Consider the following 22,290-nt stretch of genomic DNA (forward strand, 5'->3'; position numbering starts at 1 on the left):
GATAGATAGATAGATAGATAGATAGATAGATAGATAGATAGATAGATAGATAGATAGATGGATGGATGGATGGATGGATGGATGATGGATGGGTAGATAGATAGATAGATAGAAAACATTTTTAAGGAATTGCCATGTTCTGGGCATTGTGCAAAGTGTTGGGGATATAAATACATGCGAGTAAGAAAATCCATATTCTCCAGAAGTTTATAATCTCTTGAAAGAAAACAATACATACAAGGAAATTAGTCTCAGTGGGATAGGAATGGTCTAGTTTTGGACAAGATAAGAGAAAAGCCCATCTATTCGATATTTGTAGTGTCTATTAGGAACATCTAGGTAATACAGTGAATAGAGAATCAGGCTAGGAGTCAGGAGGTCCTCAGTTCAAGTCTGGCCTCAGGCACCTACTAGCTGTGTGACCCTGGACAAGTCACATAACCCTGTTTGCCTCAGGTTCCTTATCTATAAAATAAGCTGGAGAAGGAAATGGCAATCCACTCCAGTATCTTTGCCAAGAAAACCCCAAAATAGGTCATGAACAGTCAGACATAACTTATTGAATAAACAACAAGTGTCTATACATGTGACAGAATATTTTAATTCAGCATACCAGGAGCAGAGCCTAAGGTTGCAGTAGAAGAAGAATGACAAGATTGCAGGCAGCGTGCTGTAGAGATGGTAATTCTTTAGTTATTGGCCAAAGCCACAAATGCATTGTTCCTTGAAGTCTGGCACAGTGAAAAGAATCTTGGAGAATCTCTATGGAGACTTGAGTTTAAATATCGTCTCCGCTTCTTACCAACTCTCCAGCCTTGGACAAATCGCCTCACATTTCTGGACCTCAGTATTTTCATTTGTATAGATAAAGGATAATAATGGTTGGAGTGCCTGTTCCATAGAGGTATTGGGATGAAAATGCTCAGCTTCCACTCTCTGAACCCTTTGACAGTTGCTCTTGTAAAGTCTAAGTCTCATGTCAGACCCTATCCATCTTTCTTCCCCAGTTTTACCAGGAATTCCAACGTGGAACCTCCAAGGCTCCTACCATTTCTACTTCAAGCAATTAGCTTGTCTTTATTGATCAGAGTCAAGCCCAGAATAGCAGTCCTTGTTATTTCCTCCACTTTTTGAAGGTTTGAATATTCTTTAAAACAAGTCAAGAACTTTTCTGCCACTACTTTTGGTAGAGAGGAAGCTCCAGCAGATTGCCTCAGCTATTCAAAAGTCTTCATCCCTACTGAATCATTTCTTTATGCCATACTTGTGATCGTTTTGGATTCAGACTAGTTATACCTGCCCCAAAAGTGAAGGCACTTTGAGAAGCAGTGATTCTCCATTCCCCAGAGGTATATGGTTAAGCCAGATGGCCTCTAAAGACAGCATGGCATCAATGAAAGAGTACTGAGCTTGGAGTGAAAGAACCTGAACTCAGATACTACTTCTGACACTTACTATCTTTATGACTCTGGACAAGTCATTTGAGCTTTTTAGGATTCAGTTTCCTCATCTGTAAAATAAGGGTATTGGACCAGATGAACTCTGAAGTCCCCGTAACCTAGCACAGTTGTCTATGGTCCTATGACCCTATGATTAGGTGCCCATTTCAACTATGAGCTTCTGTGACATGGGGGTCCTGCAATTTATTGGTGTCCCATACTTAGTGCTGTGCCTGGAATGTAATATGTGCTTAATCAGTGTTTATTGATCATTGATTACTTATGATAATAGAGGAGAAGAGAGATGTATGTGCAGATGGGGGCTAGCTTAACAATTATAACATTAGGTAGCTAGATATTTCCTGAACTTTACTTCATTACACAAAACTGATGACTGTCCCTATGGCATTTCCTCCTGTAGCTGGACTTTGGCACTGACCTTTTTGAAACTATCGCTTGCTTGATATATGACAGCCTGGACTGGAGGCGGCAGCATCTGAACTACTTAGAAAATATGAGACTCATTAATGTCCCCCAAGTTTCAAGTGAGAGAGCTCATCTGGATATGCCTTGGACTCCTGAGGTAGCACGTTCTCTTGTCATGAAAGGCTGAGTGCCTATTTAAAGAAGTTTGTTTTCCTGGGGTGACTAGGTGGTGCAGTGAGTGCAGTTCTGGCCTCATATACTTAACACTCACACAAAATAACTGGCCATGTAACCTTGGGCAATTTACTTAACCCCAATTGCATTAAAAAAAATTAAAAAGAAGTTTGTTTTCCTGATTTGTGATCTAGTATGACATAATGTTGTGTAGAAGGATAACCCATGAAAATACCTGAGATAAATTGATGCCACTTTTAGAGATAAATGGAGGAAGATAGGAGAGGAGAGTAGCAGTAGTCTCAGGCACATCTCTGAAGCAATGTGGTTAGAGATAAAATGTAGCTGCCAACTCCCCTATCTCAGGACACTTGATGGCACTCAGGTCACAATGATACAGCATTAATTTTTTATTTCTGATTTTTAACAGGGGAAGATTTCCCTGACTCTCAGCAACCTCATTATGGCCCAACACTTGGCAAAGTCTAAGATTTCCCACAGGAAAAAAGTTCCTGATGTTCTGCCCTACCCTAAAGTAAATCAGTCAATCACTCACTTTGGTCAGGAGAGCAAGGAGTGTTCATTTCCATCATGAGCTGCCCCTAATTCTGATAGTTTCCTCTCCACTGCAGTCTGACACTAGGCAGATAATTGGGTGGTAGATGTAGTGACCCAGACAGAGAGTTAGGAAGCACCACCACCATTATCTCAGAAAAGACATTACCAGCATTTAAGAGCATTTCTTTTAGCCCAATTACTTAGATATGTGTTTTTTTGGTGATTATTTTAGGGAGCATCTGCAAGTTCAGCAGCCATTTCATCAAAGAAGAAAACACAGACAGATGAGTCACAAGTAACACGAGACAGTATGTATTAAACCTTACAGATTTAGTTCAGCACTTTGATAAAACAATTGCTCAGTTCCTGCACTGTGTAAAGCAGTATTGGAGACACCAAGACAAAATGAAAGCAGGCTCTTCCCTCAAAGGGATTATATTCTTCTGGGGGGGGGGGGATTCACAGTGCACACAGATTAGAAAATGAAGGCAAATTTGAGGAGAGTGGGGAGAATTATCAACTGGGTGGAGATGGGGTGGGATCAAGGAAGGCTTCTCAGAAGTAACCCTGAGCTGAGCCTTGGAGACGTACCAGGACTCTGAGAGACATATGTCAAACTACATTTCATATTGGGTGATCAGAGGCAAGGAGAGTACATACATTCAGTCATGAGATGTCAAGTTTGTCTTGAACACTGAGTGTGTGAGTGGGAGGATTTAGAGGATTTTCTTTAGAAAGGAGCAGTTAGGGGAGGCTAGGTGGCACAGTGAACAAAGCACCTGCCCTGGAGTCAGGAGGACCTGAGTTCAAATCCAGCCTCAGACACTTAACACAAAAACTAGCCGTGTGACCTTGGGCACGTCACTTAACCTCAATTGCCCTCCAAAGAGCAAAAAAGAAAAAAGAAAGGAGCAGTTATCCCACACTCCTTTCTAGTTTCTAGGTTCACCTCTTCTTCCCAATTACTCTAGTATAGCAAAGACTTCTACTCATGAATGGAATGCTAATGGGGAATACAGCTTAATAGTGCAGTGGATTATTTCTGTTGTTCACAATAGGTTCCCTCTCCACTGACGTAGATATGAGATATTACAATGATTTGATGGAACAGATTCCTGAAGAATTCATTTCTGTGCCTTTGATACTTAACGGCATCTTGGAACAGGTGGGTAGTCCCACAGTGTCATTTCTCCAAACTTTGTGACTGTCATCAAGTCACTTAAACTCTCTATGCTTTGACTTTCTCATCTGTAAATCAAGGACTGATTGATAGTGATGTCTAATTTTATTTGTCTCCTGAAGATCACCACGAGGATAAAAATGAAGTAATAATTATGAGGGAGGAAAGTGCAGTCATCTATACAGAGGACAAGACTTAGAGTCAGAAGCCGGAGGTTCAGTTATCAGTTCTTCTATTTTCTGTTACAGTATTTGACTTTGGGCAAGTCACTTAACCTGGCCTCACTTTCCCTATCTTTAAAGTGAGGTGGTTGGTTTACACAGAGGTACTTTCTAGCTTTTTATCTATAATCCTATTGTAACTCAAGGCTCACACCCATTTGTTAAGATTCCACTCACTGGTAGAGTGTGATTACTAGATGTTCTCATGCCTTCATGACAGGTGGAGTTGGTAAGAGCTTGAGAAAGGAGAGATCCTGGTTTTTCTGTCTACTAGCTTCCAAAGAGTCTACACTCATTTCCAGGTTCTCCCCAAAGACATCAGAGAGGTCAAGAAAGATGAGGATTCAGAAAAAAATCATCAGATTGGACAATTGAGAGATCATTGTTAATATTGGAGAAAGTACTTGAAATTGAGTAATAACATCAAAAGCCATATTGCAAAAGATTCAGGAGTCAGTGAGTGGATGGGAAAAGGGGACAATGAATGTAAGAAGCTTTCTCTAATTATTTCTCTGAAAAGGGGGAGAGACTTATAAGATTTAGCTTGAGGGCATAGTGGGACCTAGTGAAGATTTGTTGGAGGGGGATGACTTAGACATGTTTGAAGGCAGAAGGAAAGGTTCTACTTAATAGGAAGAGGTTAAAGATGAGAATGGAGCAGGGAGGCAGTGATAATTGACTTTGTAATCTGCTGGGATAGATGGGAATAGATAAAACCAGGGCATATGCAGAAGGGTTAGCCTTGGCTAGGAGAAGGGCCATCTCTTTATCAAAGACTGCAGGAAAAGAGGAAAGAGAAGGGGATGCTATGAGGGAGTTTTGAGATGAAGAGAAGAGGGAATGCACAGAAAATGGGGTCAGTTTTCTCAAAATAAGATGTGAGATCTTCAGCTAAGAGGGAAGCAGGAAGTCTGAGAGGCTTAAGTACAGAAGAGATGAAATAGCTTCTATGGGGAATGAGACAGGGAATTGATTAGAGAAAAATCAAAGGACTGTCCTGATGCCACGATGGCCCAATTAAAGTGGGATAACATGAATCTTCCTGATTAGAAGTAAATAGAACTTCCTCCAGCTCCATTCATCAGCACATGAGTAAGAGCAGAGGAAGTAGATGATGGGAGTAATAAAGAGCTGAAGTTTGGGATAAGGGGAAATAAAACAAAGGGATGAGGGCTTCAAGAGTAGATTGAATTGATTGACTATGGGCTCAAGATTGGAATGGGAAGAAAGTAAATTGAAAGTAGGAGTAATAACCAAAAAAAAGTAGTCAGAACTCCTATACCAAAAGCTTCCAAGAAAAATATGAACTGGCTACAGGCCATAGAGGAGCTTAAGAAGGATTTTGAAAACTTTAAGAGAAGTGGAGGGAAAATTGGGAAGAGAAATGAGAACGATGCAAGAAAATCATGAAAAGAAAGTCAACAACCTGATTGAAGAAATAACACCTTACAAAAATAGACTAATTCAAATGGCAAAAGAGGCTAAAAAACCAATGAGGAGGAGAATGCCTTAAAAAGCCAGATTTGCAAAATGGAAAAAGAATCTCAAAAGCTCACTAAAGAGAATAATTCCTTCAGAATTAGATTGGAGCAAATGGAAGCTAATGACTTTATGAGAAATCAAGACACTATTAAACAGATCCAAACAAATGAAAAACTAAAAGGCGATATGAAATATCTCATAGGAAAAATTACTGACCTGGAAAATAGATCCAGGAGAGATAATTTAAAAATTATTGGACTACCAGAAAGGCATGATCAAAAAAAGAACTTAGAAATCATCCTCCAAGAAATTCTCAAGGAAAATTGCCCTGATGTTTTAGAACCAGAGGGCAAAATAGAGTTTGAAAGAATCCACTTCTTGAAAAAGATCCCAAAAAGAAAACTCCTAGAAATATTATAGCCAGGTTCTGGAGTTCCCAGATTAAGGAGAAAATATTACAAGCAGCCAAAAAGAAACAATTTGAATATTGTGGAAACACAATTAGGATAATATAGGATCTGGCAGCTTCTACATTGAGGGATCGAAGGGCTTGGAATATGATATTCCAGAGGTCAAAGGAGCTGGGATTAAAACCAAGAATCACCTACCCAGCAAAACTGAGTATCATGTTTCAGGGAAAAATATGGTCATTCAATGAAATAGAGGACTTTCAAGCATTCTTGATGAAAAAACAGAATTGAATAGAAAATTTGACGTTCAGATACAAGAAGCTAAAGAAGCATGAGAAGGTAAACAGGGAAAAGAAATCATAAGGAACTTATCAAAGCTGAACTATTTACATTCCTACATGAAAAACAATCATTGTAACTTAGGAAACTTTTCTCAGTATGAGAATAGTTGAAGGGAATAGAAATGTGTGGGTATACATATATATGTATATATAAATACATACATATATGTCTATATAGGAGGGTATATGGGTGTATGAATATATATATATATGTGAGTATGGTGTATATATATGTGTGTGTGTATATATGTATATATATATATATGTACAGGTATACATACACAGAGGGCACAGGACCAATTGAGTAGGAAGGGACGATACTTAAAAGGTGAAATTGAGAAGTGAGAGAGGAATATAATGAAAGGAGATGAGGAGAGACAGAATGGGGTAAATTATCTCATATAGAAGAGGCAAGGGAAATCTATTACAATGGAGGGGAAGAACAGGAAGGAAAAAGGGAATGGGTCAACCTTACTCTCATTGAATTTGAATAAGGGAGGGAATGACATACACACTAAATAGGAAATCTCACCCTACAGGAGAGTAGGGGGGAAGGGAATGAGAGGGGGGATGATGGAGGGGAGAGCAGGTGGGGGGAGGGAAGTTATAAGCACACGCTTTTGAAAAGGGACAGGGTCAAAATAGAGAATAGAGCAAGTGAGGGGGCAGGGTAGGATGGAGGGAAATACAGTCAGTCTTTCACAATATATCCATTATGGAAATGTTTTGCATAGTTACATATGTACAACCTATATTGAATTGCCTATTTTCCCAGTAAGGGTGGGTGATGAGGAAGAAAGGGAAAGAATCTGGAATTTAAAATTTTTAATCAAATGTTTAAAAAATATATTATTATTATTTCTTTTTACATGAAACTGGGAAATAAGATATACAGGCACTGGGGTATAGAGACCCTCTTGCCCAACTGGAAAGTCAGAGGGGGGATGGGGGAGGATATAGGAGAGAGCAGATTGGGGTAGGGGTTACACAGTAGTATCGTTGTTGAGGGGTGGTGGGTAAGGGAAAGACAGGGAAAAAATTTGTAACTCAAAATCTTGTGGAAACTAATGATGTAAACTAAAAATAAAATTTAATCTAAAAAAGAATAAGAGAAAAAATCTTTTCTAGAAAAAATGGTTTATTAGATAAGAGAGGAAATGTTTTAGAAATGAAGGTGATATGAAAGCACAGTATATGAATAAAAAATAAGATTAAAAATTTAAAAAGAACAAAAAATAACCAAAAAAAGTATTAAGTAGAGAAATTAGACATTAAGTCAAGGGCAAGGTATGGTTTTTGGAGGGGCGAGGCAGAGTGTTGAAGTGACTGTGAAGTTATGGTCAGAGGAGTGTCAAGAGATTTTATCAACAAAACAGAACAATTATAGCTAATAGTAAGATCCAGCACATGACCATCTCTAAGTGTAACTGAAGTGGAATAAAGGAGTGGGTAATGGGATTTAAGGAGACTGAAAAACTGGGACATTAGAAAGTTTGAGGGATCATCGTCATAAATATGGAAGTTCTCTAGTAGAAGGTAAGATTTGGGGAATAAAGATGATGCCTAACTCCTTCAGAAGGAGGGAGAATGACCTTGTGGTCAATAACAACAAACACCACGATACGGATTTGGTGGAAATTTTAAGAAGATATCCAATCTAAAATAGATGCAACAACATAGTTAAACAAAGTATATATAGATGCTTGAAAGCATGAAATAAAGAAAGGACTTTGACATAGACCAGTGACAAAGTACTTGTCACAATAAAAAGGCTAAAAGAGCCTAGAAGCCACCTCATACACCACACCCTGGATCTAATTGCAAGGCAAGAACAAATGATAGCCATGGCACTACCTGTTTTCAGAACCTTTGGGAAGAAGACAGTGAGAGACTATGAAATAGTAGAAGATGGTGGAAGACTGTGAAACTATATTCCATCATGACATTTCCATGCTAAGTGATCTTCTCGCGCACCCCTAGTGGATGATTTTTGAGAAATCATGGACCAGTTCTCAGAGGATACTAAGATATGGATGAGTTATGATTTTTACTGTCATATATTGTACCTACATTGATGAGATCTATTCAAGAATTATAGTATTAAGATATTATTAACCATAGGGTTCTATCTCAAATAAGCAATCATCATCAGGACAGATCCAGTAACAGATAATGTTCTGATCATTAGAGAACCAGGCTCACCAAGTTTGGAAAATCTCTTCACCTAGTTGGTTGCAATAGTGATATTTAGTTTTGACCACAGCGATTCTTAGAGACTTCTACCAAGCGGTAGAAGAATTGGGATCTCTACATGAGTAGAAGTAGTGTGCACATTGATGAAAATCATGACTGTCTGAAATATTACAATATCACTATATTATTATTTTATTATATTTCTTGGTCAACTGGCTTTCTGTATAAATGTAAGCCAGTTATTTTCCTGCTACCAAAGGGTCACTCCATTGCATCATCATGAGATCAATGTGGCCTTGGGTTCTTGAAGACTATGACAATGTAACATAATCTTTAATGTGAAACTAGAAAAGCTTTGAGTATAACCCCGGTGATAGAATAGATCTTTATTTTCCAAGGACCAGCCTAACTAAATTCAGAAAGGTTATCCACTAAGATGACTCTAGGGTAATTAACTCCCCCACCATTCTCAAATATTAATTACCAATCTTAGGGGAATTATGCTCTGTATCTTTGCAGACAATGCCCACACCAATATATCTCCTTAAACTTTAAAAGGATTCCATCTTTCTGGACTTCAGTGTCATGATTTTCTGTTTTTGCCTGAACTACTGACTTCATTGGTGTAAGAGAATTCTTAGGGAGGCACCTCATTCCTATACTGCTTTCAGCTGTTTTGCAACTTAGAGTATCAGAGAGATGCCTGAGGCACTGAGACGTTAAGTAATTTGCCCATGGTCACACAGTATGTATTCTGGACTTGAACTCAAGTATTTCTGACTTCTAGACTTTAATGCCACTATACCATGCTGCCTCACTTAGATGCGAATTTTATGTACTGTTAACTTGCAAAGTTTAAAAATCTAATGCATAGGTATTGAGATTTTTAAGAAAAAAGTGCAAGTTAAAAATACATTATACATTCTTATTTCTATAGTAGTAGTGTCTCTCATTGTCTAATTGTGTCCAGTTGTATGTACAATAAGAATTAAATGTGTATTTCCAATTATTTGCTTATTTTCACAATTATTGATCCTCTACTTGCAGCGACTATTTTATTTTCCCCCTGAATTATGGAATTATGCAGTTTCATCAAAGAACTGATTATTAGGACAGCTACTCTTTTGAAAGGAAATTTAAAAACTTTTTATATTTTAATAGATTGTGGCAACAGAGAATGAACTTCTCCCACCTAGCTTAATGCCACCCATGCCCAGAGAAGATGGGTTGGATCCCAGGATTGCAGCTCACATTGTATCCATCCTGCCATCTCTCTGTCTCACAGAGACTGAAAAAGAGGTAAGTATGGGTTTGTGTCACCCCATTCGCCTCCACCATTGGAAAATCTTCAGAGTCTCTCTTTAAAATCTAATGTGTGATTTGCCATTAAACAGAATCTGCATCGGATTTTCTTACCTGAAGATGAAAGAGAGAAAATGGCAGATCAGAAAGGTCCTCTCATACTGAACTACCATGATGCACAGGGTCCCAAGAAGCATGTGCTAAGGGTAATTATTATTGCCATTATTATCATGCACATAATGCGAGACATCTCAGATAGTGGGTAGAGAGCAGGACCACTTGGATGCCTCTGACATACTGGTTGTGTGGTACTGGGCTAGTCATTTTTAACCTGGGTGTTCTACTGTATAGTACTCTTCACAATCATGAATTATAGAAAAGGTGCCAACCTACTTTGGTTAAAGGAGCTTTCTCAGTCAAAATTCCCTAAATTAAAGTCACAGAGCCCAATTCTTATCCTCCGTACAGATTTATGAAAATGATGATGATGATGGTGGTGGTGGCAGTGGTAGTGGTGGTGCCGGTTGTGATAATGGTGATGATGGTGGTGGTGATAGTGATGACAATAGTTATGATGATGATGAAGATGAGGAGGAGGAGAAGGAGGAAGACCTGAGTTTAAGTCTGGCCTCTATCACACACTAAATTTGTAATTTTTGGTAAGTCATCTAGCTTTCCAGTGTCCCAGGTAATTCTCTTTAAGGCTAGAAGTTGTAGAAGAGTTACCAATTTGCTTTGGAAGAAGGCATTTTTTCCAATATAGGATTTTTCCATATCACTGAAATTGCAATTTTGTATTAATAATAATTAAAATCATTCCCCACTTTCTCCCAAGTTTATTCATTCTTCCTTCTCAAATTACTTTATACATATTTATCTACATATATGTAAAATGTAAACTCCTTGAAGATAAAGACTATGTTGTCCTTGTAGAGGTAGAGAGTTGATGCAGTGTGTGGATAAAGCACTGAGTCTTGAGTCAGGAAGAGCTGAGTTCAAATCCGGCCTCAGATACTTACTAGCTGTGTGACCCTAGGCAAGTCACTTAACCTCTCTTTGCTTAGATTTCTTCACCTATAAAATGGGGGTAACAATAACACTAACCTCCCAGGGTTGTTGTAAGGATAAAAAGAGATAATATTTGTTTTTTAAAAAGTGCTTAGTACAGTGCCCAGCACATAGTAGGCATTTTATTCCCTTCTCCCTGCATTCTCCAGCATCTAGTACAGTGTCTTGGACATCGGAGGCATTTAATAAATATTTCTTGAATTGAATATTCTCTAGTTTCCTCTCCATCCTCTTCTGACTGCACCTGTATTTGCCATTGCCTTTTACAAAATGTGAAGAAAACTAAACTGAAGGAAATATTGCAGAAGTGGGCTGATCACAGCCAAGTATAGTATAATTCTTATTAGTCTCACTCCCTACTATTTAACAAGTATTTACTAAGTACCTAATATGTACAAGGCACTATACTACGCACTTGCAATAAAAATAAAACAATAGAAAACAAAACTGGGGGATATGTTTCCAAGAACAGCAAGACATTATGATTTAAATGGGGATAACTTGAAGCAGGGTAATATGAAGGAAGACTGGAAAGGCAGGTAAGAACTATGTTGTGAAGGAATAGCTTTATGTAGCATGTTAAAGAGTTTGTATTTCATCCTTGAAGGCCTACAGATGTTTCTGTAGGTAGTGCTACTCCATTCTGCATCTGGCTGCCAGTTGTATGGAGGATGGGTTGGTGAAGACAGGAAGTAGTGGAGACTCTGGAGGCCGGGGAACCAATGAGAAGACTCGTGCAACAGTCCGAATGAGAGGTTTCCTGGACACTACATTGCTAATGATGCACCCCTAACATCACATTAGTTCTTTGGACTACCATATTATTATATTGAGCATGCAGTCACAGGAAATGTTGCCTAATCAGACTTCCCCTGTCTCATACATGGGAATTTGATGTTTTTCAAAGTCAAAAGCAAACCTTCACATTCACAACCCTAAATATAATCTTAATGAATTTGATGTAGTGAATCAAGTACTAGACTTGGAGTCAGGAAGAGCTAGATTTGAAACCTACTCTTACTCAAAAGTTTGTGGAACTTACTGTTTTATATTACAACTAAAAAAAACCTACTCTAGTACTTCATTTGCTGTATAACCCTGGGTTACTCTCTCTCAATCTGTTTCCTCATCTGTAAAATAAATATAATAATACCTATAGCATCACATACCTACACACATATACACACCCAACACACACACACATACACACCCACACCCACATATGTGTGTGGATTTCCAAAAGTCTTAGTGCAGTTTTAAACTAAGAAAGCTTAAATCTCCAGTGTCCTGGCTTCATAACTTTGACATTATCTTTATCTCTTTCCTCTCCTTCACCTCATATCTCTCATCATTTGACAAATATTACCATTCTACTTCTACAATATATATGTATAGATAGATATGTGCATGTGTATATACGTGTATATATGTGTATAATTTATGCAAACAGATACCATGCTATTTAAACACCTAGGTTATTTCAGTGGCCTCCTCATTGGTCTCCCTGCCTTAAGTTTCTTTCTATTCCAGTTCACTCAATACACTGCTGTCAAAACAATGGTTTCACTATTCAGTGAACCACAGTGGCCACCTTATTACATCTAGGATCAAATATAAACTCCTCTGCTTAGCTTTTAAAGCCCTACACAACCTGGTTCCAAACTATATCATTCCTCTATCTTCACTCTATTATCCTGCCAAACTGGCCACCTCTTTGTTTTTCCCATACAACATTCCATCTCCCATCTTCCTTCCAGGCTCCCTGAGAATAAAGATTGTTTCATTCTTTGAGTTTGTATCCTCAACATTCAAAATAGTGTTGGACACACAGTAGGTACTTAATAAATGCTTGCTAATTAATTAAAGTTTACAAAGTTCTATATAGAAAGCATCCAAAAGTCAGTGCAATTTTGAGCTACTAAAGTGTAGCCTTTTATTTATCATATATGTGTATATGTATAGAATATTGAATGTAAATATATAATAGATTATATAAGCCACATGTAATCTGTATATATGTACATAATACACTTATATAGAGTTTATATCTAATAAAAGTCACAGGATATAATCTAGTATGTTTACATATGATGTGATTTATATAGTTAAGGGTGCTCCCAAGGAGCTTGCATTCTAATGGGGAAGACAAATACATACATATATATATATATATATATATACATACATACACATACATACATGTGTATAAATGTATGTATAGTACATAAAAACAAGGGAATTGAATACAAGGAAATTTGGGAAGGAGGGTACTAGTGGTTAGGAAAATCAGAAAAAAAAACTACTTGTAGAAGGTGGTCTTTGAGCTGTATGAGGCATTGGTGAGAATGAAGTTCAGAGAGGAGAAGGCACTAGGAACTGGTAGGATCAGGATAGGCTTTGTAGAACTAGTACTATATACCAGAGTTTTTTTTCAGATCAAGGATTTTTCAAGATCAAGGGTAAAGCAAGAATTCCATTATTACCACTACTATTTCATGTAATGCTAGAAATACTAGCTAGAGAAATAAGACAAGAAAGTTAGGGAATACACAAAAGCAAAGATTAAATAATTATTTCTTTTTGTAGATGATATGATGATATACCTAGAGAATCCTAGAGATTCAACTAAAATCAACTTAAGCAGCTAATAACTTCAGCAAAGTCACAGGATATAAATGAATTATAAATTATCAAGATTTCTGTATATTAATAAGAAAACTCAGTAGGAAGAGATAGAGAAATTTCATTTAAAATAACTGTGGAATATGTCAAATATTTTACAGTTTACCTACTGAGAAAACAGGAATTAGATGAATACAACTACAAAATACTCTTTACAGATATAAAGACAAGCCTAAATAATTGAAGGAATACTAATTGCTCATGCATAGACCAAGCCAATAAAATAAAAATGATACTACTACCTAAATTAATTTATTTACCTAATGCTTTAACAATCAAATTACCAAAGTATTACTTTATAAAGGTGGAAGAAATAATAAAGAAATCCATCTAGATGGACAAAAGATAACGAATATCAAGGAAAATGAGACAAAAATGGGGCCAGAAGGAGGTCTGGTATATCACACTATTTAATAAATTAGTAATCAACAAAATGATTTGGAACTGGTTGAAAAGTAGAGAGGCCAATCAGTGGAACAGATTAGGTACGCAAATGAACGCTGGTATTCTAATATTCGATAAACCCAAAGACCCAAACTGCATTATTCCATAAATTTACTAAGGTAACTAAACAGGATTTTGACAGAAATTAGGTTTTCACCAACACTTCACACAATATACCAAGATTAGCTCCAAATAGATAGATGACTTGGGTATAAAAGGCCATTAACAAATTAGAGGAAGAAAGAGGCGAAGAGTTAGCAATCAAAGAAGAGAGAAAGAGGATCTTAGAAGATAAAATGGACAGTTTTAATAAAATAAAATGTAAAAAGTTACTAACAAATAAAACTAATACTGCTAGAATTAAAAGTGAAACCATTGACGGGGTGGGGAAACATTTTTGCTGCAATTTTTTAAAATAAAGTTCTCATTTCCAAGATAAATAAGTAGATTCAAATTTACAAGAATGAGAGTCATTTCCCAATTGACAACTGATTGAAGGATATAAATTTGGAAGTTATCAACAACCATAAGGAAAAAAATGCTACAAATCACTAATAGGGAAATGCAAATTAAAATAATTAGGAGATTGCACTTGGTATTGGCAAAGATGAAAAAAAAAGGAAAATGACAAATGTTGGGCCAATGGAAAAATAAGGCAGATCAATGCACTATATGACAATTACCTGTGAGGTAATTGACAGGAAAGCAGTTTTTACCTATGTTCAAAAGGTCCTTTACCTACACATACCGTTTAACACGGTGATACCTCTGCTGAGCTTATTCACCAAAAGAGATCAGAGATGAAAAGGACCCATATGTTAAAAAATATTTAAAGCAATTATTTTTGTAATAGCAAAGAACTAGAAGGTAAAGGGGCTTCCAATTCATTGGAGAACAGCTGAGCTGATTATGGTGTATGACTATAATGGAATACTATTGTGACATAAGCAATTATGAAATGGATGGGTTCAGAGAAATATGGGAAGACTTGTATACACTGATGCAGAGTGAAGTGAGCAAACCCAGGAGACAAATTCATACAATAACATCGTTTAAAAAAAATACTTTGAAAGATTTAGAAACCTTTATAAGTGAAAAGATTAACCATGATTCAAGAAGATTAATAATGAATTCTTGATAGAGAGGTGATAAATTTGAGATGAAGAATGATTTTTATAAAGAGGCAGAGTGAGACAAACATTTTTGGACAAAAAACAATGCAAGAATTTGTTTTGCTTAACTATGCATATTTGTTTCAATGTTTTTTTCTTCTTTAACTTCTAAATTGGGTATAGACAAGAGGGAGATAAGATAAACTCCTGTTAATTGAAAAATAAAATGGGGAGGGGTGGCTAGGTGGCTCAGTGAATAGAGCACCAGACCTGGAGTTAGGAGGACCTGAGTTCAAATCCAGCCTCAGACACTTAACATTTACTAGCTGTGTGATCTTGGGCAAGTCCCTTAACCCCAATTGCCCTGCCATCCCCCCTCCAAAAAGAAAAAAGAAAAAAAAGAAAATGGGGGACATGTATAGACCTTGTCTATGAAGTTTCATTGGAGCTGAACCTTAGTAGAGAGCTAAAAATTCTATGAGGTGAAGGTAAGAAAGGAGTGTGTTTCAGAAATGGGCCGACTATTAACCCACTAAGGAAAATAAGTTGTATGTGTCCTTTGTAGAAATGATCTAGCAATTAGTTGAAATCAAAATAATCTAGTTATAAAGTTAAGTTATAAGTGACTGTTTTCCATATGAACTAGACAAAATGATGAGAAATAAAGTCAGTCTAGAATTCTTCCTTCACGATAGGGCCGCCTTCACCATTTCCTCAGTAGCAACATCAACAGACTTGACTTGCCAAGATGGGTCTTGTTGAGATGTTGGGTCATTTTGCATTTAGTTAGTATCTGTTGCTCCAAAACCCAGCAGAGGCCAGGAAAGGAGCTGGAGAAGGGAAAGATTAATGCAGATCAGCCTTTGGCGGTCTGTCAGTGCGGATGAAGACTTAGTTCTTTCCTTGTGCCAGAAAACTCTGGCCAAAAAAATAAAAAAAATAAAAAAAACCAACCCCCCCCCAAAAAAAACATGCTTTTTTGACCTTCAGCAAAACACTAATCGTGTGTCCCCTTCAATTACTATTGATATCCCCATCCTCAAAGAATGAGTGTGAGGAGTATCATGTTTTACATTCTACATATTTATAAGGTTCCTGACAGCTTACCTTCTTGTGAGACTTTAATGGTTTCTGTCACATTATTCTTTTGCATCAGGCCCAGAAGAATTTTGACCCAGTACAAATTGAGCAGGAGATGCAGGCCAAGCTACCACTGTGGAAACTGCTTCAATTCCCTCTGCCTCCTTTGTGGAATAACACCAAACGTCTGGCTACAATTCACGAACTCATGCACTATTGTACTAATGGTGAATAAATGCTTTCATTTTTAGTTTGTATTCTTTTGTTCATGGGTGTGTACGTGTATATGCCATGACATTACACCCTTTCCCCCGCGCAAAAAAATTGACTTTTTGTTTTGAGTTGTACTCATTTGTTCATGGGTGTGTGGGTGTGTGTGTGTGTGTGACAGGATTAAACCTCTCTCTCTCTCTCTCTCTCTCTCTCTCTCTCTATATATATATATATATATATATATATATGTATATATATATATACACACACACATACATACATATATACATTATATGTGTGTATGTGTATGTATACAATATACATAATTTAATATAATATATTATATATACATAAATAATATATGTATTTATACATATATAAAGTTTCATTGGTGAAAAGTTTTCTGAGTCTGAAACAGAAAATTTATGCTGAATTGCTGTTTTTCTTATTTCATTTTGAATAGTTGTGATGTTCTAAGCAGTGTTTTACCAGTGACAATACTCCACTCAATTAAATCAGTCTCCAAAGTCTCCTCTGGGCAAAAGGCATGGAACATAAATTACCTTTTATCGTTTAATTCCCTTAATCAGTAATTGGAAAATCTCACGTGGATAAGCTGCTTTTCAGAGTGAAAATGTTCTCCCCAGTCTGACTTGTAAGCAGTGGAAAGCAGTAAGGAAGTGTAGGAAATAGCTGAAATGGCAAAACAGAGAGGTCAGGACCTCAAGGAGCAGCTGGACTAGAGTCCTCTCAAGTCCGTTCTGACTTTGCCATTCTTGGATTCTTCAATTTAACCCCTTACAAAATTATGCTCCCTGCCCCATCTGGGTCTTGACTTATGCTCAGAAATCTTGCTATTTACTCACGTTAATTCCATAGAGTATTTCTTGGAGCGACCCCCATCCAAAACTTCTCCATGTCTCTCAGGGTTCTTGACATTGAAAATCAGTGTGAGCTTATTACACACCTACTGTGTACCAGGCCCTCATCAACTCTTTCTTGGACTATTATAATAGTTTTCCTGATTCAAGTCTCTCCTCTCCTTGTAAACCATCCTGTACAGAGTTTGCAAAGTGATCTTCCTAAAGCATGGATCGTACTCTCACTCCCCTGCTTACTAGTACCACTAGGATAAAATGCCAGCTGTTTGACCTTTAAAGTCCATCATGATGTCTTCCAACCTTATTTATCTCCACACACTATACAGCAGAGAAAAAACTAGCCTTCTTGCTATTCTACACATAGAATCTGACAGGCTCTCCCTCCTCCCTGGAACGTCTTCCTCTTAGAATTCTCTGTCTAAATGAAGGAGAATTGATGAATAAAGAAGGCTGCCTTCTACATGAAGTCTTTTCTGACCACCACCCCACCCCCCTAGCTGCCAAGGCCTTCATTTAAAAATATATATATATATGTCTGTATATATGTTAGTGTGTGTATATATGTGTATGTATATATGTGTGTGTACATGTCATGTCCCCATTTAGAATGTCAACTTCTTGAGGGCAGGAAATATTTTTTGCCTTCATATGCCCAGAGTCTAGTATAGGTCCTGGAACATATTAATCACTTAATAAGTGCTTGTTGATTGAATGATTGATTAATTGGAGACCCAAATACTAAATCAAGAAAGGTCTTGCCCTAGAAGAGCTTACACTCTACCCTGCCAGCCATACTTTCAGCAGGACATGTTCATGATTTTACTGAGGGAAACAAGACCATATATTATCCTCTTTACCCCCGAGTGCCTCAGTCTCTTCCCCAATCATTTTCTTCTTTTCCTAGCACCTAAGATGAAGGGCTAGAAGCTACCTTACACTTTTCCCCTTCCTACCTAAGTCTTAAACCTTCCTTCAAGGCCTAGCTACAATCTCACCTCTCCATTTACCTTTCACTGCTGATTCTGGCCCGCAATGATTCCTTACTTGGAGCCTCTGATAGATTCAGTGTCTTTACCACATATTTCATATTTGACATTCTATTGTTAGGAATCCTGTTATATTGGTATATATTGTCCCTCCAAATAACTTTTACTTCTTTATATATCCCACAGAGGGTAGCTAGATGGTGCAGTGGATAGAATGCCAGGCCTGGAGTCAGGAAGACCTTAGTTCAAATATGACCTCAGACACTTGCTAGTTGTATGACCTTGGGCAAGTCACTTAACCCTGTTTGCCTCAGTTTCCTCATCTGTCAAATGAGCTAGAAAAGTAAATAGCAAATGAATCCCGTATCTTTGTCAAGAAAATTCTATATGGAGTGACAGAGTCAGACATGACTGAACAATAAGAATTATCCCCGCAGAGCCTAGAGTATCTGAATGACTCAGTAAATTTGTTATCTTGATTGTCATAAATATATATGTATGTGCACATGTGTATGAATTGAGTAACCATTAGGTTGACAGTGTTATGCTAAGCTGATAGGTTGAAGGGGGACTTAGAACATAGAAGGGTCATTGTTCATGCCCTCAATGAACTTATTATGTAGGTTTTAATGAAGATCAAAAAATTGTTGTAATTCATGAATATGTTCTAGCTTTTAAAAGTTAAAAATTCTTATTATTTGATATTACTCATTGCAAGTAATGTTTTTGTTGCCTTTCATAGATGTATTTATCAGCTATTATGTACAAAACAGTGTGATTAATGCCACAGGGGATAGATAAGACACAGTCACTTACCCTCATTGAACTTAAAGTCTACTCAAGACAGTTGGGCACTTCCCCCTTTTGAAAGTAAGCTCCTAGAAGGCATGCATCATTTTTCATTGAGCCTTTCTATTCCTAATGACTTACAGTTTTTTACTCTTCCTCTTCCTCTTCTTCATCTTCTTCTTCTCCCCATCTATGATTTAAATGACATAAAGAACACCCAGTGAAGAACCTTCCTCTAAAATGTGAGAATTGCTTGGGGAATTGAGAAGTTAAGTTAGTTGCCTAAAATTACCCAGTCAGATCTTTCCTACTCAGATGCTTTAACTGCTAAGCCTAACTCATTAAGTACTTTAGGTACTTGATGATGGTTGAATTGAATTGAATCAAAATATTCTTTGTGAGTTCCTAACTGGCAAAAGGTTCATCACTGCAATCATCCAGTAACAAGGATCTAAACTAAGCTAGACTGATCCTAAGAGTCCCTTATCAGATCCATTCTTGAAGCCCCTTTTAGCTTGGTAGTACCTGTAAGAGCTTGTGTTCAACAGGACTCTTTGAAAACTCGAGTTTGCCTCCACGCCACCATATAGTTATAGTCTGTAGGTCTTTAATGGCATCCTAATACAGGATTTCAGAGAGAAAAGGACCAAAATGGCCCTCTCCTCCAAACCCGTACTGGAAAAGGAATCTTCTCTAAAGTCTGCCCACCAAGGTAGCTATTGAGCCTTTGCTTAAAGACTCCCAGGGAAGGAGAAACCTATCTATCTCTCCTGAGGCAGCCCTTTTCTCCTTTGGACAGCTGTCATTGTTCAAAAGTCTTTCCCTACATCAAGCCAAAAATGGTTTCCTCAAAGTTTCTGCCAGCTGCTGCTTCTACCGCCCCCTAGGGTCAGCAGAACAAATCTTAGCTCTTTTACACATGGCACCCCTATCTTGCTTCCAACCCATGCCTTTGCTCTCTTTTAAATTTTTTTTTGATTTATCTATTAAATAAATTTATTTAGTCTTATTTTAAATTTTTATTTTTGTTACAGCTAGCTAAAATCCATTTTCTCTCAGGAAAAGTTCAAATCCAGCCTTAGTCTAGCTGCATGACTCTAAGCAAGTCACTTAACCTCCGTCTGCTTCCATTTTCTCAACTCAAAAAAAAATGGAGATAATATTAATAGTACTTACCTCCCAGAGTTATTGTGAGGATCAAATGAGATAATATTTGTAAAGCACTTAACACAGTGCCCAGTATATAGTAACATTTTATAAATCCTTATTTCTTTCCTTCTCCTTCACAGGCTCCCCCCATTAAAAAAAAGAAAGAAAAGAAAGACTTTGCTAAATTGCAGGATTTGACATATACTAAGATATGTGTCTCTTTCTGAACTTTGTATCCATCACCATTGGATGAGTAGCATCCTTCATCATCATTCCTCTGAACTTATTCCCAACCTTCTCTTCACCATGCTAAATGTCCCTGATTCCTTCACTCAGTCTTCATAGGAATTAATCTGTTAATCAACTATCATTTATTAAGTGGCTATTATGTGCCAGACACTGTACTAGGTAATTGGGATACAGAGACAAAAATTAAACCATCTTTGCACTCAAGGATACCTGGATTCTAGATCCCTCACCATCTTATTGTACTCTTGTAAACGTTCTCCAGCTCACAGGTGCTATAATGTCCTTCCTAAAATATGGTGCCCAGAAATGGACACAATATTCCATATGTGGTCTAACCAGTTCATAATATAGTGGCACTATAACCTTCCTATTCCTGGAAATTATGTGTCTCTTAATGTAGCCCAAGATTATATTCACTTTTTTGGCTTCGATCTCCAGCTGATGACTTATAGCCCCTTCTCCCTCTGTCTCCCAGGTATTTTTCAAATAAACCACTAATGTGCCTCCCTTATCATGTATTTGTGAAGCTACTTTTTTCTTCAACTCATTAAAAGTTTAATATGTATCTTTATTAAATCTTATTTGATTTGTCCCAGTATTCTAGCCTATTAAGATTTCTTCAGATCCTTACTGTCCTCTGGTGTATGAGCTCTCTCAAATTTTTGTATCATCTACACATCTGGTAACTATGCCATCTATCCCTTTATCTCAGTCATTAACAGCAATATTAATAGTATAGAACCAAGCACAAACACCTGGGGCCCTCCATTAGAGACATCTTTCCAAGGTGAAACTGAATGACTAATTATCACCCTTGGGGTCCAATCATTAAGCTAGTTTTCAGTCCAACAAATTGTATTGTGATCTAGTTGACAATCTCCAACTTTCCCGTAAAAACCACATGATTTTATCATGTACTTTACTGGACTCTAGGCAAACAGTATCTATAGTATTCTCTTGATCTAACATTTTGGTAACCATACCAAAAAGAAAATTCTGAAATCACTTGTTCCTGATGAAGTAATGCTGGTTCTTTCTGATCACTGATTTTTTTTTTCCAGATATTCATTGATGAATCCACATCAGTGTCTTCACCCAACATTCTAGAAATTTTTTAGGGCAGCTATGTAGCACAGTGGATAGAGTGACTGGAGTCAGGAAGACTCATCCCCCTCTGTCTCCTAGGTCTTTTTCAAACAAATGGGTCCCAGACACTTTCAAGCTGTGCTAATCCTGGACAAGTCGCTTAATTTTGTTTGTCACAGTTCCTCAGTTATGGAGGAGGAAATGGCAAACCACTCCAGTATCTTTACGGAGAAAATCCCAAATGGGGTCATAACTGAAACAACTGAAATGACAACAATGAGAATGTTTTTCCCCAGAAATCAAAGTCAGGCTCACTGACCTACGGTTTTCAAATTCTGTTCTCTTGCTTTTTTGGAGGGAGGAGAATTGAGATATCTGCTATTGCGCAGCTCTGTGGTGCCCCTCCCATTCTTCACAATCTTTTAAATCTAACCATCTAATCCAACACATTCTGAGCTTCATCCCATTGACCCTTCTTTCAATTTCATATCATGCCTTTGTATTCATCTCTGCTCCCTAACCTTGCTTTCATCATCTAGACATTTCTGCTTAAACCCTAAATTGGATTAGAGAGTTTCTGGTGCATCCACATCAGTCTCTTTACACAATACTCCCTCCTCCCTTTCCTACTCATTAGACTTGTTTTCTTTTGTATCTTCAGAATTTCATTCTTGAAAACTACTCATGCCTCCTAGACTAACTTCTTTTGTAAAATTTCAGTTTCTTCTGAAAGGGGAATGACATTAATCAATAAAATAAGAATCACAGGGTTTTAGAGTTAAAAAGAATCTTAGCAATCTTAGGATCCAAATCCTTCATTTTACA

At 37.3% G+C, this 22,290-nt stretch overlaps 1 protein-coding gene across 1 annotated transcript in view; it reads left to right on the plus strand.

The window, feature by feature from the left end:
* Positions 1 to 22,290, plus strand: part of SPAG17 (sperm associated antigen 17) — a 266,279-nt gene that overhangs the window by 109,283 nt on the left and 134,706 nt on the right. The window contains exons 8-13 of the mRNA XM_069089276.1: positions 1,861 to 2,022; positions 2,830 to 2,905; positions 3,656 to 3,762; positions 9,586 to 9,723; positions 9,819 to 9,932; positions 16,189 to 16,339. Coding sequence (XP_068945377.1) covers positions 1,861 to 2,022; positions 2,830 to 2,905; positions 3,656 to 3,762; positions 9,586 to 9,723; positions 9,819 to 9,932; positions 16,189 to 16,339 — 748 coding nt within the window. The remainder of the gene's footprint in view (positions 1 to 1,860; positions 2,023 to 2,829; positions 2,906 to 3,655; positions 3,763 to 9,585; positions 9,724 to 9,818; positions 9,933 to 16,188; positions 16,340 to 22,290) is intronic.

This window comes from Petaurus breviceps, unplaced genomic scaffold (genome assembly GCF_028583685.1).
Source record: "Petaurus breviceps papuanus isolate PSGF00001 unplaced genomic scaffold, PetGlider_PUasm1.0 186, whole genome shotgun sequence".
Classification (NCBI taxonomy): Eukaryota; Metazoa; Chordata; class Mammalia; order Diprotodontia; family Petauridae; genus Petaurus; species Petaurus breviceps.